This window comes from Gallinula chloropus, assembly GCF_964237585.1.
Source record: "Gallinula chloropus genome assembly, chromosome: 5".
Taxonomy (NCBI): domain Eukaryota; kingdom Metazoa; phylum Chordata; class Aves; order Gruiformes; family Rallidae; genus Gallinula; species Gallinula chloropus.
Window position 1 is genome coordinate 18,698,751 of NC_140090.1, and position 14,538 is coordinate 18,713,288.

The 14,538-nt window shown below is 35.9% G+C and overlaps 1 protein-coding gene and 1 pseudogene across 2 annotated transcripts; both read right to left on the reverse strand.

Moving 5' to 3' along the window:
• Positions 1–3,171: 3,171 nt before the first annotated feature.
• LOC311192996 (interferon-induced helicase C domain-containing protein 1-like) lies at positions 3,172–8,530 on the reverse strand (annotated as a pseudogene). Its single transcript has 4 exons — positions 8,510–8,530; positions 5,641–5,755; positions 5,411–5,552; positions 3,172–3,442 (listed from the first exon to the last, which is right to left on the reverse strand). The product of its transcript is annotated as an interferon-induced helicase C domain-containing protein 1-like (transcript).
• A 3-nt stretch (positions 8,531–8,533) lies between these two features.
• On the reverse strand, positions 8,534–9,833 carry LOC311192997 (interferon-induced helicase C domain-containing protein 1-like; the record flags this gene model as incomplete). The annotated part of the gene is given in 5 exon segments (XM_084265689.1): positions 8,534–8,664; positions 8,667–8,724; positions 8,728–8,781; positions 9,662–9,748; positions 9,750–9,833. Coding segments are annotated over 5 exon segments (414 nt in total).
• Positions 9,834–14,538: the final 4,705 nt, after the last annotated feature.

Genomic DNA, 14,538 nt, shown 5'->3' on the forward strand with positions numbered 1-14,538 from the left:
AACTGAGAAATAAGGGCTGATCTGTTCTCTTCACGTGGCCCCTCTTTGAAAACCCTGTATCTTCAAAAGGGTTGTAGCAGGAAGAAAACCAGAAAATAATCACCATGGCAAGTCTCAGAAAAGTTTCTCCTATGTTCTGTGCTTAAGGACAGGTCACCTAACTCACTTTTGACAGTGCTGTCACCCCATGACAGACTGTAGTAAGTACAGATGTGAATTTGTTCTGCAGATACACATGACTACAATGTATTTGGTCATCTTCTTTGTCCTGGAGTACCACTGCAAATCTGAGTGCAGATGTGAGCCTTCGTCCTTCTCTTCCTTGTTTTTTTTTGGTCTCCAAAAATTTCCTCATGCCCAGGAGACTTCACAGTGTTTATGATGCAGCACTCTCTATAGGACACAGGAGCTTCTAATCAGAAGTCAGAGAAAAGTTGAAAAGAGCTTTTATTTTCATTCTGAATCCTTAATCTTCATCACTGATGAACTGCAGAATCAAAACTAGGGAACCTGATGGGCAGTTCTCTCCATTTCTTAAAAAAATTGCTTTGTTGTTTTCATGTCTTACAACACAACCACAAAATTTCTAATCTTTACACAGTTCCCTGACAACCTGACTTATGTGTTTCCCCTCTTACCAGTAGAAAAGCAGACTTTTCTAAAGGCCCAGAGAACATAGATTATAAAATAAATATTGGCAAAGGGATTCAAGGTCATATGTAGTAAGTAACATTACTCAAAGCTTTCCTCCCCTAAGTAGATTTCAAATAGAAAATATTTATTACAATACAAATCAGTCTTCTTTAAAGGGAAAGTTCAAAGCTGTAATAAGTACCTTATTTAAATAATAGTCCTGCAGCATCTTCTGGACATGCTGATGGGCCTTATGCATCATTTGCACAAAGAAAATATTAACATCTTCATGTTCAACAGCTCCTGAACCACTCAAAGCCACAACTGCATAGGTGCTCTCATCATCTTGAACTCAACTGCGAGCCTACAATTTACAAGGCATACAACATAAACAGCACAACATTCCCTACAACACTGCACAACATTTTTTCCTAGTTTTGTAATGGAAGACACGTACTGTTTGTTATACAGTGGCCCCATACAGCATTTTTTTCCACTTAACTCAGATAAATAATCAGTGAATAACACATACTGTGTCTGCATTATGATCAAAGATACCTGTGGAAATAATTCTCAGGAGATTTGTGATTAACAACATTTTGCAAAGCAGCAACTGTATTTTGTCACCAAAAAAAAGCATACATTTAAATATTAAATATATCAATATTTGTGTTCACTAATTAAGTGCAAACATAGACAAACTGGTATTCTGATATGCAATTATCTCCTTATAGCTGTTGGTGACACAAGTATCTTTTCTATCAACCAGTCTGCTGATCATATTCTTGTACCTTTTTATTAAGATTTTACTGTTTGTATAGAGCTTTAAATGGTTGTTACATCATTACACATGGAAGCAAATGTTATATCCCATGCAAACTGAGGATGGCACCTGGAAATGAACCTTGCTGCAAAAGCATTTTCTCTTTTAGTATGCAAGTATTTAAAAATGTTCTACAAACCCCAGGTATTTAATTCACCATTTGCATATTCCAAACAGAAAAGCACTTAAAATAAATTACGTATGCAGTAAACTCATACCTGCACCATAGTAATTTTGTTGCTCACAAGGCCACAGTGAATAATGACATCACACTTTTTGATGTCTAGGACTTCCTCAGCTACTGTAACTAGAAATAAGTAAATATACAATTCCACCTTGGAATTTATCAATCACATCCCTTTGCTCATTCTGCAAATTAAAAAAAAAAAATCAGTATATTAACTTTCAGTATTAGTTTGTCATCAGTTTCTTCTAATTGAGAGGTTTCAGGAATAGTCCAAACATTTCAGAATGGAGTGCCAAACATCAAGTGTCTTCAACATCTGCATTTAAGCATCTTTCAAGATCACAAACCAAAGAGATCTTATGGCATATAATAGGTGTTCAGCACCTTTTTTGGAGACGACGGAGCAGAACTCAGTCTTACTATGCTAACTTAGCTTGGAACTTTGTGCCCATTTCATAGGCAATAGGAGTTTTGATAATATAGTAATATTTCAGTAATTTCAGCTTATAGACTAGAGCACTTCCAAGTCCAGTTCCAAAGCACTTAATATTCCCCATAATAAACAGGGACCATAGTTTTGGTGATCTGGGGAGCACCAAAAAGCACAGCAATAATACACTTAAAAAATAAACCATCCAAACCACAGACTTATGAACGAGTTAGATATTTCAAACAAGTTTGAGGACATAGAAGCTTCTTATTTGCTATATTGAGTTTGAAAACGTAGAGACCAATGTTTTGTTTGTGCAATGTTGTGCACAGATCAAATACCAAATTTGCATAGAAAACAAACAATTTTTTGAGAGAACAACTCCAAACTCTTTTTTGAAACTGAGAGCAGCTCAGTCCAAGAACTTGACTCTGTCCAGCAGTGAACCACCTCATTTTTGCTTAAATAGCTAATTGGCAATTTTATAGGGAGTAAATAACAGAATAGATTTGTTTGGATGCTGAAGTAATTTGGTCTGAAAATGTTTAGTTTGGAGGTATAAATCATCAGAAATGAGTATGAAGTCATCACAGTGGTACAATATGGATTTCTGAGTGATTGATAGTGAAATTTTCGTTGCGACTTTTGACAAATCATTCTCTCTCAATAATTATGCATCAGTGAGAAGCAGGCATATAAATTGGTATAAGTTGATTAAGCAATGATATCAGAAAAAGACTGGCGTAATCAACATTGTAATTTCATTCTTCAATTCAGCAACTAAAATAGAATTTGAATTACTGTTGTCCCAATAAGTACAGACTCATTAAACTATTGCATTGTTCCTATTGCCATTCACTATTTCTTCCAGTGCCTCAGTACAACTTGTGTCCCTCTAGGAAATGGCTGCCTGATTCTCCTGTGTTACTGAATCCAAATCCAAAAAGCTTGTTTCTTGTGGAAATAAAATCTGACATTTTTATTCACCTGGCCTACAGCTTATGAAATCACGTTGGCTGGCAGGTATGAAACCAGGGCTCCAAACTTCACTTTATTGTAGTACAACCTGTTTTCTTAAATCATGATACGATTTTAATGCTATAGTGCATAGTGCTGTATCTGAGCCATGGGTTGAACTTCGCTGTCCAGCACTGATAAAACAATGGGCCTTAATTACCATTTCTTCATATTTTGGTTTATCTTTATTCCACTGGAATAGAGCAACGGCACTTAGCCAAGTCTTTGTGAAAATAATTCATCCAGGTTCCTCAGTTTTTGTGAACTCCTCCATTTGTGTTTTGCAACTGTATTAGCTCCTCATTTTCATATTCTGACTTTCCAGCCAACTGTTTCAGCTGTTTCTTTTTTGTTTTAAAAATAGCAGTTGTAAATTAAGGAAAAGTAACCATGTCAGATAACAGCTCTAGAAAAAAACAAAAAGTGAAGAGCAGCTTTCTATAGAATTCTCCCAGCAAGTCTAATTCACATACAGTTTGAAGAGCTGTGGCATACCAATTATATTTCAAGACAGTGTACATTCATTAGAAACACAATGATCAATCAAAATAAATCACTCTTAACTTTTTAACATACACTTTGCTATACTGCATGGTGAGAATAAGCAAAAGAAATAAACTCTCTTGCTACACCAGAAGCGGACCAGGATTAAGTTCTCTGTATTAAAGAGCTAAATCACAGCTTCTAATATTTGCAAAACAGTTTTGAAATAATAGGAAAAGTCTTAGAAGGGGAGACGTTAATATGCACAGCCCTAAGAGCTGATAATGTTTTTATCAACGTAGACCTAAACTGCCCTTAGGACATTCATTAAAATAGGAATCCTCACTAGAAACATGCAATGAGATAGATGCCAGGATGGGTGCACTGGTATTGGCCTGCAGCTTTTAGAGACATTTCAGTACACTGAGTGAAATGCTTTTCAACAGCACTACTGACCATGACCAGGGAGGATTCCTCATGTGGTTTTTAAAAAAAAATCTTCTAATATTTACAAGCCTATGTCATTGTCCGATGATGATGCAAACACAACAATAACATTTTACAGTAGGGGCCTTGTGTATTAAGATATTACAGCCACTCTGACGTCATCACATCATGCAGATTATTGCACTGCAGCTTGTCCAATACAATGACAGTCAATGTATCACAAACTAATACACCATTTAGAAAGTGGCTTTCTGACTACAGTCTTATTCATAGTTTAGAATGTAATCAAACATACAAATACATGTAAAAACCTCCCAGAATTTTCCCCCTTAGTTAAACCTACCTTAAGGGCTGCAGCGAGTTTATCATCCAAAGAAGAACTCTGTTCTTACAAGTTGGGAAGAGAAATTTTAGATTTTTTCATGAAAATGAAATTGTAAAATCAAACAAATGGGAATGTAATTTATTTTTTAGTATTGGGTTCAGAAATGAAAGCAATCTTGACAACTCCATTTTTTAGTTGAACTTTTGGTTTCTCAGCAACTGCTCAATACTGAAATTCTACATAAGGGGACATAAAGTTAGGCATGAAGAGTCATTAAAACCACCAGTATTATCTAACCTATTTTTGTAAAAGTTTTTTTAACATTTCCTGAATTTCTTAATGATGGCACTATAAATTTGTTGTGCATAGTATACATGGGGTTGGGGATACATATTGCAGTAAAACCTATTTTCTTTTGCACTGCCCAGGAGCCATAGGCAATGGGAGCAAACTTGTGTACCTCTTGCTCACTGTAAATGCAGTAAGGGAAAAAAGAGGCAAAAAAACTTACTATGTTAAGGAGTGAATAAATCCGAGTAACAAAGTGAATGATCTGAAAGGCAGGGAACTAACTTAGGTCTTTGCAATGTAATCCTTTATTAATTTCTCTCACTAATTGTTTTTTACCTGAAACTTATGCAGGGTCATCAGTCTCATCTCTTAGCAGTATACAGACTAACTCAGGTAGAAAGAGTTAGTTAAAATGTCATAATTTCCTTACTTTTATATTCCTTTCACTCAACCTTTTGCCTCTCAATACTATATTGGAATACACACTCTGTGTGTCTATCAGTGTGTCCTCAGAGTCTTCTTTGGAGAAAAGCAGAGAACAGTTTTTATTTACTATCAGCAACAAAGAAAGTGCCCTTGGGCCAAAGCTAAAGAACTTCTACTACACAATGGGACATGATCACACTCTGAAGCTGTTCGCTGTACTTCATACTGTATGAATTTGGACATCCAGGTGCTGTCATAATAAACAACATGGCAATGTCTGAGATGTGAATCATGTTAGTGTATAATCTATGGATTTCAAAAATGTATCACAATATATTTCAAATTTACCATGAAATAAAACTATTAGAAATTAATCTGTTTCATCCTGGTTTGATACTGCTGGTTCGTCATCATCATCACTCCTAACTGTCTTCTTGCTTCTTTAAGTGTTCTGTACAGACATGTTCCATGTCTTTTACTTCTTTTGCAGCTAAAAGTGAACAAAAATATTACAGCATGACTGTGTATAGAATGACCCAAAGAAATCCAAAGCTGGGATAGTTGTGCTATGCAGGTACCTTTTCTTTCTTCTCTAATCACCCACTGTCCATATGGCTGTGTTCCAAACTCAGATTTTGAAGGGTGGTGGCAATAGCATTGAATATCTGTCATGATCTCAGTTATTTTCTCTCTCTAAATGGATCCTAGAAATGAAATGATTACCAATATAAGTAAGCATCTTCTGGCAACAAAACCACCGCCAAGTACAAAAAAAAAAAATTAATCCTTACAAAAACCAGTAAGGTTGCTAATGACGTGTAGAATTATGTGAATAAATAGTTCAGTATATCACAAAAACTGTACTGTGAAGTAACATATTTTTTAATGAAGATAATGTCACTCCAATACAAACATTTCAACTAAGGTTCAGCAGGTCTTTTGACCAGATAACTCAAAAATATACCAGGAGTTCTCACTGGAGAACTCTATTTTTTATTACTAGTGTCAATCCACTAAATTTCAAGTAAAATAGAGTATCTCCAACCTCTCAATGAGTAACTGTAACTGCGGTAAAGAAAAACATTTGTATGTTACTAGTATCTCACAAATTGTTTCTCCTTGAGTGCTAATGTATTAGGAAATTTGTAGTGCAAGAGGAATGTGTGTAGGGCAGCTGTATATATTTAATGAACTTTGGCATCCTTGCTGCAGTCCTGATGGCTCAAATCGTTTCACATTTCATGTAATCCAAAAAGCTTTTCTAATTTTGCAAAACCAATCCGATGTTATAAATAATTTCAGGGATATTTTTAATAACCAGTGGTAAGAACATATCATAGTTTAACTCATCCCTACCTTTTATATTCATAAGTGTTTCTGAAAAACTACACACTGTTTGCTTTTGAGATGATACATAACAAATTAGAAGCCTTTCACACATTCTAGAAAGGCCTGTCATGATCAAAATATGCTTCCATTTTCTAGCAACACAGTAATTTCCTCCCTATTCCTAGCCAATTAAAAGATTTATATTACTTTATGGATGTGTCATTGGAAATAACAAACACATGGTGGGAGCACGACCAATCGTCTCTCTGTGGTAGCAGAGGAAACTGGTGAAGATTCAGACAGGTATTGTGTGCTTTTTAGTCTGACCATATTTACATGCAACAGGTAAAATACTATATGATAAGGAAAATTAAGATTATTTTTGTTTTGTATTTCTTACAAACAGAAAAATCTCTACCTGGGTATGCAGTGAGAGATATTTCAAGGTCCTGATTTGAAAGACTAAGGAACAGTATTTACTATAACAGTAAATTTGGTTTATGGAGCTCCCACTCTTCCCCCAGCTGGCCAATAACTCTAATTTGACATTGTTTCCTACAATTCCATGATGTTTGTGGAAATGACTGTAAAGATCACTGAAAAGATCAGGGGTAAATTTTTTAGGGTTTTTTAATGCACAAAATTTCCATGGTCTTGTTTACACATTACTGTGCTCAGCAAAATGAGTTTGCAACAACTGGTAGCAGAAGTTGGAAACTTAACAGATCTAGAACATTCTCAGTTGGCTTTTCTCCTGAAAAAAATGCTATGTAACTTCATCTTTGAAGAAGCTAAAGATAGGGAACAAGGGAAATTTTATTTAAATACTAAGCCAAAGGCTACTGCTGGGAGAGCAAACCAGTGCTCCATGTCACTGGGGAAATCTGATTGTCTTCACACAAGTGGTTCAGGAAGCCAAGTTGGACTAGAGTGATGTGGTTTCAAACCTAAATTTCTATTTATTTCTAAGTTTTCTACATATTGAAAGACTTCAGAAGCAGTGTTGACAGGTTCTCAGCTATTTTGCCAGCATGAAATTACTTTCTTTGATTTTGACCATCATTTCTGTAATGCATGTTCCTATCATTACTCAGGAAGAACCAAACCCACCAGAAGAGATGTGTGTCTGGAAGTGATACACAGCTTTTGAAAAGGCTACACAGTGACTTCAGTCCTTGGTAAAGAGGGTAAACATCTGATAAAATGCAATTTGGAGACCCCCTCCATTTCACTGAGGCTGAAATTCCATGTTACATGTAATGCAGACCTCTGTGGAAATACATGAAAGAAGTATGAACAGAAATTAGGAATAAAAACCTTATAATTAGTGCGGATGGTTTATATAGGCTGCAGGTTAACAGAGTTACAGCCATAAATACAGAGCTGGCTCTGTTCAGGCTTGCTTGGCTTTTGTTCAGCTGAACTTACAAGCACAGGTGTAATAGCAAAGAAACATGTCCCTGTTTTCAGGGCCACCTCAGTTCTGGAAAAAATATTCCTCCTCATGAAGAAAACTTTGCAAGGTGTGAAACACATTAAAAAACTCCCCACACCTTCATTACACAAGCTGCTTGGAACCCAGCCCAGTTCTAATCAGGTCAGCAGCTCCTGTAGAAATGTTCAGGTGCCTCTATATGGCATTCCCAAATGATTCAGATCTGGGAAGTTTTATTAACTTGGGTGCAGTGGAAAGGAACAAGTATAAGAAAATCTCTGGTACTCTGCCTACATTAACAAAAGCCATCTGAAGGAGGGGAGGCAATTCTAAGGGACTCAAGTGGCTCTGCAGGAGTTCATTTGAATCAAGCAGTACTTCAGTCAGCATTAGGCACTGATGGACACAGACTGATCCCTCAGGTTTCTCTGCTGTAATACCCAGACAAGTACTTGTTTGATCTCAGATCCATTATACTGAATATCATAGTTCTTCGTCCAGCTACATCTTGCCCATCTAAAATAGAGTTGACTGCATGAAGATAGAGGGAAACATTAACATCTCACAGAGGTGGGTCACTGCAGCCCAAATCCTGGAGCCAAAGTAGGGGCTGTTGTATGTCACTGGCAAATAATACTAGTCAACTGAAAAAGCAGTAACTACTGAATGTGGCACAATTTTACTCTGCAATTTTCCAGAGACATCTTTTAGCCCTTCTTTAAAACTGTCAGAATTAAAAACTTGCCTGATAACTGCACACCTTCTTCATCTTCTTTGGCTGCGTTTAATAATGAATTCTCAAGGATACATGCTGTATGGATGATGACAACATCATCCTGACGACTTCAGGAGATGAGATTTTCAGTTGAGAATCACCACTTAAACCAATAACCTGATACTAATGCTTCAGGAATTGATTAAATTCCTTTTGGAAATGCTGTTCTACCATCAGTGTCTAAATAAAAGTTTCCAAAGAATTTAAACTAGACCATAAATAGGATTAAAAATACATGTCCATTTGCCAGAAATAAAAATACACTTCACACAAAATAAACTTTTTTTAAAAAGAGAATATCCCCTTATTCACTGCAGAGTAGAATTATAAAAAAAAACCCATCAAACACAAAACCCCCAAACTCAAGCACTAAAAATCCCCAAACTAGTCCCTCCCCAACACTGCTTCTTGTCCCAAGAAATTTGGCTTAATTGTGCCTTAGAAAGAATGAACAAACCATGCATGCTTTGTCTCTAACTGTGCTTATAATGTGCTATCCATTTTATTAAAAGAGGATATGGATATCTTTTATTCTTCTAATACAAATCTAAAATGCAGGCCTATATTTTAATACTACAATAGAAGATTACTTTGTTATAGGGCTAAATTTAACTGTCAAAATTAAGAGTAATTACCAGAAATTATGACAGAATATTCCCTAACTACTGTGAGACTGATTAGGTGGTTTTCATTACCAAATCCAAACATAGAATGTAAAATATATTTTTATTTTTTAAATACTATTTTAGTTCTATTAATTCAAATGTGAAATTGTACTTTTTTCCAACAATGGGGTTATTACAGCACATGTAAATTTGCACTTGCAATGGGATAAGGTCAAATAGTTCATGCTTGCACCATGATGATGGTGCCCTGGAGATGACAGTCTACAGCTATATACCTTTAAACACAGCTACATCTGTAGAAGCTGTGAAATATGTTTATATTATTTTTACAAGTTCTATATTAACAGTGCACAAGGTTTGAAAAACACTATTTTTAAAAAAATGGACAAACATACCTTATTTAACAAGTACAGTAACTTTACATGTTCTCATGCTCTTTTCCTCTTAACCAAGTGATCTTTGATAATGTAAATACCCACTCTGGTTTTACCACTGCCTGTAGGGAGACATATTATAATGTTCTCTCCCATTCAGTGCTGGCTTTGCAACTTCCATCTGGCAATCACTCAGGATCAGATCTGGCTCAGGTGATGCTCTGCTCTCCATGTTCATCTAAGGGTACAAATAAATAAAATATAAGGATCCAACAGGAGGCATAGAACATTCATCAGAATGTTGAATAAATATCAAAGGGAAAAATATTAATTTACTAACAGAAGCATCTTCTGAATAAGCAGAAACAGGGCATATTAGCATAGGCAATGCTTCACTGTGGACCTGTGCAACTCTGGGTCAGAACTGCCTACATCCAGTTACCAATCAGGGCAGGCGGAATAAGTCACAGTATGTCTTCAGCCTTCTATGTTGACATGACTATTATTATGTACGAATTCAAATGATACAGTGCAGTAGCACAGGGACCAACAAACATCATGTTCAGAGCTGCAGTATTTATAAACTGGTTAATCTTATGTGACATTCTTTTTCATCAGTTGTGACATGTATTTGGTTGCAAGTGAGCTACCTTCTTAAATACTTCCCAGAGGATGAAAAAAAGGATGGAGCCATAGATAGAGACCACTTAAAAATGATGAAGGGAGTTATAAAGTATAAAGACTAAGTAGATAAGAAAATTCAATTGACCATACCAGATAGACCTAACTGCGGAATGTATCAGAACTATTCATGGTAGATTGCGCTGCCTCCAGACTGACTCATACATAATGCAATCGAGCTGTTCACTAAAAAGCCATATACATTTGCCACCTGAAGGCCAAAACCTGCCATCTATCATATAAAATGCAATGGCAGAGAGTTCAGATTTATGGCTCACAGGTGAAACAAACAATGTTCTTAAGTTAAAAGTGGAAAACTTCTGTTGCATTATTTCTGGCAGTTAGAGCAGCATATCCAGTCTCTTCAGTTTACATATATTTAGGAAGTCAGTAATTATATATATTAATATCACAAAGATTTATTTCAATGGAGTTTTGGGTTTCCCCCTTCCCCCTGATATGTTTAAATCACCCTCCAAACATTAAGTGTCCTTGTGAAGAAAAGGCACAAATTCACTATAGTAGACTAAAAATGAAGGAAAAAAACCCTACAGTATTATTTCCTGATGATAGCATTAAATGAAGAATCATGAGGATTTTATTATCACTGATACATTACACACAAAATAAGTGTATTTTTCTAGTATACGTGATTCCATTAAATAAAATTAAACTAACAAAAAGTAATGAAGCTTGATAAAATACTGCTGATGGAAACATCCGAATGCCATTCTTAAGTGTTTTTCGCTTGCTTTGCCTTTTAGAGTGAGTGCAGCACTACCTGGAACACAGGGAAATTCACAGCAGAGAGTACTTGCTGTTACTTATCTGACTTCTACTACTCTCTTTTGAGGAAGAACATTGTTTGTTTTCTGGTTGGCTAAATTCAATAGTTCAATCATATTGAAACTAGCACTTTATCACCCATCTGTTTGGTTAAATTTCAGATCCTTAACATCCTCAATTAACTGTCCAGGCCTAAAAAATATTTAACTTAGCTCTCTCCTAGCTTCCTCAGCCCCTGTTTAGATAAAGGCTAATTCAAGAATCTTTTCACAGGATATGATTCCATTAAAGAATTTTCATTGTGCACAGTATAAGTTTAGGGAACTTGTCTGCCTTTGTTCAAAGCTCATATGAACCGCTGATCTGGGCCAAACCAAACCTGATAATTATTCTTCTATTGTCCTAATTCCACCATTTTTCTTAAATGTAAAATGAACCTGGTATAGATAACTGTGACTAAATCCACATGATTCTTCGCATTAAAATCCAAATCATGCCAGTGGCTGGATAGTGTCAATATCCAAACATCTCTTTCAATACAACAGTCCTACTGCAAAATTTCAAATTATAAAATCCATAAATATCACAAAGTCCATCTGTATCTCCTTAGCTTTTTTTTCTTATAGCTGCTCTCACTGAGCTTACTAGGCATGATTAAAAACCATGAATATTAAAAAAAACCCCAACATTTTAACTAGTTGTTTTTAAAGCCCACATGTAGGCAGGACTTATAGCAAGTAAACATGGCAAAAAATGTTTGCATTCTTCACATAACTGTACTGATTTTTTTTTTCTGCTAGACTACTGGACCTAGTCAATGCCAAGTTTCTGTGCCCAGACATTTCATGTGACAGTGAGGGAAAAAATACAATGTGACTGATGAGTCACCTCAGCTGATGCAGAAGTGCAAAGCGTATTCTTCAGAGTTAGCAATACATAGACTAAAGTCCTAGCTATAGGATAGCAATTTAGATTTCAGATACCCTGAATTTTCTGTATGATTGCAAATCTTGAAACTATTTTAAAAGCATTTGTACTAAACGCTTTGCAGGAATATGATATATAACATTTACGTGATCCAAATCTAGCTTTACTAGGAAGAACTAGCCTGAAAGGTACCCAGATTGTTCCTAGCCTGTGCACAAGACCCAGTTCCAGCACAAAGCTCATAAAGGCTAGATTCCAAAAGGTAACTGGTTCCTTTTGAATTTTGTGTAGGCAAACCCAGGCTGTTCACCACAGCTGACAGCTGCAAATTTGTTCTGCTTGAGGTCTAAGATTTAAGGACGAAAAACACTTGGGATGTCATTTGCAACAGCAGTGCTTAGTTGGGCTGAGTATAAACATAGAAAGTTCATATCTGTCTGCAAAGTATTATGTAAATACAGTCCAATATCCAGTTTGAAACTATATTTAATCTTGCATATATTCTTAAATGTGAGATTTGCAAAGGTTTTCAGATAGTAGCCTCAATTGGTTACACTGCTTTTACAAATAAGACTACTAAGTTAATTAGGTCCAAAGTATCCTTTCATAACTGTTCTGCAGACACCCTGGAAATGTTTCTCCTTAGATGCCTCTAAAGCTGTCATATTCCTTCTCACTCTATGCAGGGGCCAGGCAAAATTTAGCTCCTCACTGAGAGCAAAAGATGCACATGTATGCGTCCACATTATGAATCACTGTACAGGTGACTGCACTGGATGACTTCTGGAAGACCCTTTGAGCCTATGTGATTATATCATTCTGCATCACTGACAATTTTGTGTGATGATGATGATGTCAAGAGACCAATTCAGACAATCTTAGTAAATCAACTCTTTTGAGGCTGGGACTGAAGTCCAGACCCATAAAAATGGCACCTGGTTTTCAACAAAATAAGAGGAAGTCTGGAGTCTAAATATCTTCAACTAGAGTTCAAAGCAAAAGTCTTCCGGTGATTTTTGTTCTAGCACATTCACAGAGTGCTTACCCTCCAGGGCTTATTTTGCAACTACTAAATAACAGAAGGGAAACAAACCTTAATCACTGGTTGTGCAGCTCTGTCCCAAGTTTTCATTCTAATTACTGACAATTACATCTCCTACTGAGACAGGTGACTGTGAATGAAAACCAGAAACAAATGTAGTATATTTGCTATATAAATACAAATAGCAAAAGAACATTGTTTGCTCCTCCTTAAGTTGTTAAAATAGGCTAGACCAATGTCTGTCAGGGATGGCTGAGGTATAATTTTCTTTATTAATTGTTTTCTTAGGTAAAGAAAAAAACTGTGAACTAAATAATTCATTTTGTCCTGTAGGAAAATAAGAAGTAGAAGATGATAATTCAAAACATAATTGAGGTAAGGCAATTGGGTCATGATTTACTGTTGTCAGGCATTTATGTTCTGTTTGCTTGAAAGCAAGAGTACAGAGATGAACCCCTCTAGTCTTCTTTCACTCTATCTTTTCATGGTGGTTATGAGCCAAAGGAAAAAAAACCCTGAAAACATGATGTCTGGCAAACTGAAGACATTATCTTTTAATCCCTGTAAGCCATGTGAATTGTATTCATAGTGGAAGAAAATCAAAATCAGAACTGCTGTTCTTTTTTTTTTAAATTGAGTTCTTCATTTAACATGAAAAGACGAAACCACAGTTCCCAGATAAATAAAAGCAGGTAAGAGCTACTAAATCTCCTGAACTGTTTGGAAGTAAAAGCAGAAACAGACAATCCCGTTACGCATTTGGACACTGCTGGAGAATCTCTCCAGTTTACTGGAGATATTCTAATGTTAAGCTCTCCCTCTGCTGGGGAATTCATGTATTACACCCATTTATTTTCCATCACAAGTGGCATTTATGTAGCTACCTTTTCTAAAATTCAGTCCTTTTAATATCTAAAGTTACATAGTTCTAGAAAATTCTGCGGACCTATATTTTGCTTAATTAGCTAATGAACTTGTGTCCTAACAGGTTTTTCGTATTTTTTTCGTGTGAATATCCCATTCAGGTCCACATCCATATCCCCAACAAAGAATTCTTATGAATTTTGCTTTATACATGCTATGAATGTGAGTTTAGAATTGAATGGAAGGTAGAGTGTCTTGGAATGGTACTCTTTAAATACACACTATAAAATCTTGGAAAGTGAGGTGGATATTAAACCTATTCTGTGTTCAGTAAAACTATCGATCTTTGACTTTCCTCTATGCAAATTTTACTTCCCTTGAAAGGTGAATGGATATAAGAACCTCCCGTTCCACAAAACAAGTACCATACAGACTACTGAAATGAAGCTTCATTAGCTACCATTAGGAGTCCAGTGTATTTAAGTCTTTTAGTTTTCCTAACTTAACCATGAAGAGTGATGCAAACATCTGTGTTGCTGTCCAACAGTGTTCATAATCTACTCCCAGCAAACTTCAAAATCTGAGCCAGTTCTGAGTCACCACAATCTGTAGGAAGTGCTATGATGGGCAAGGGCAT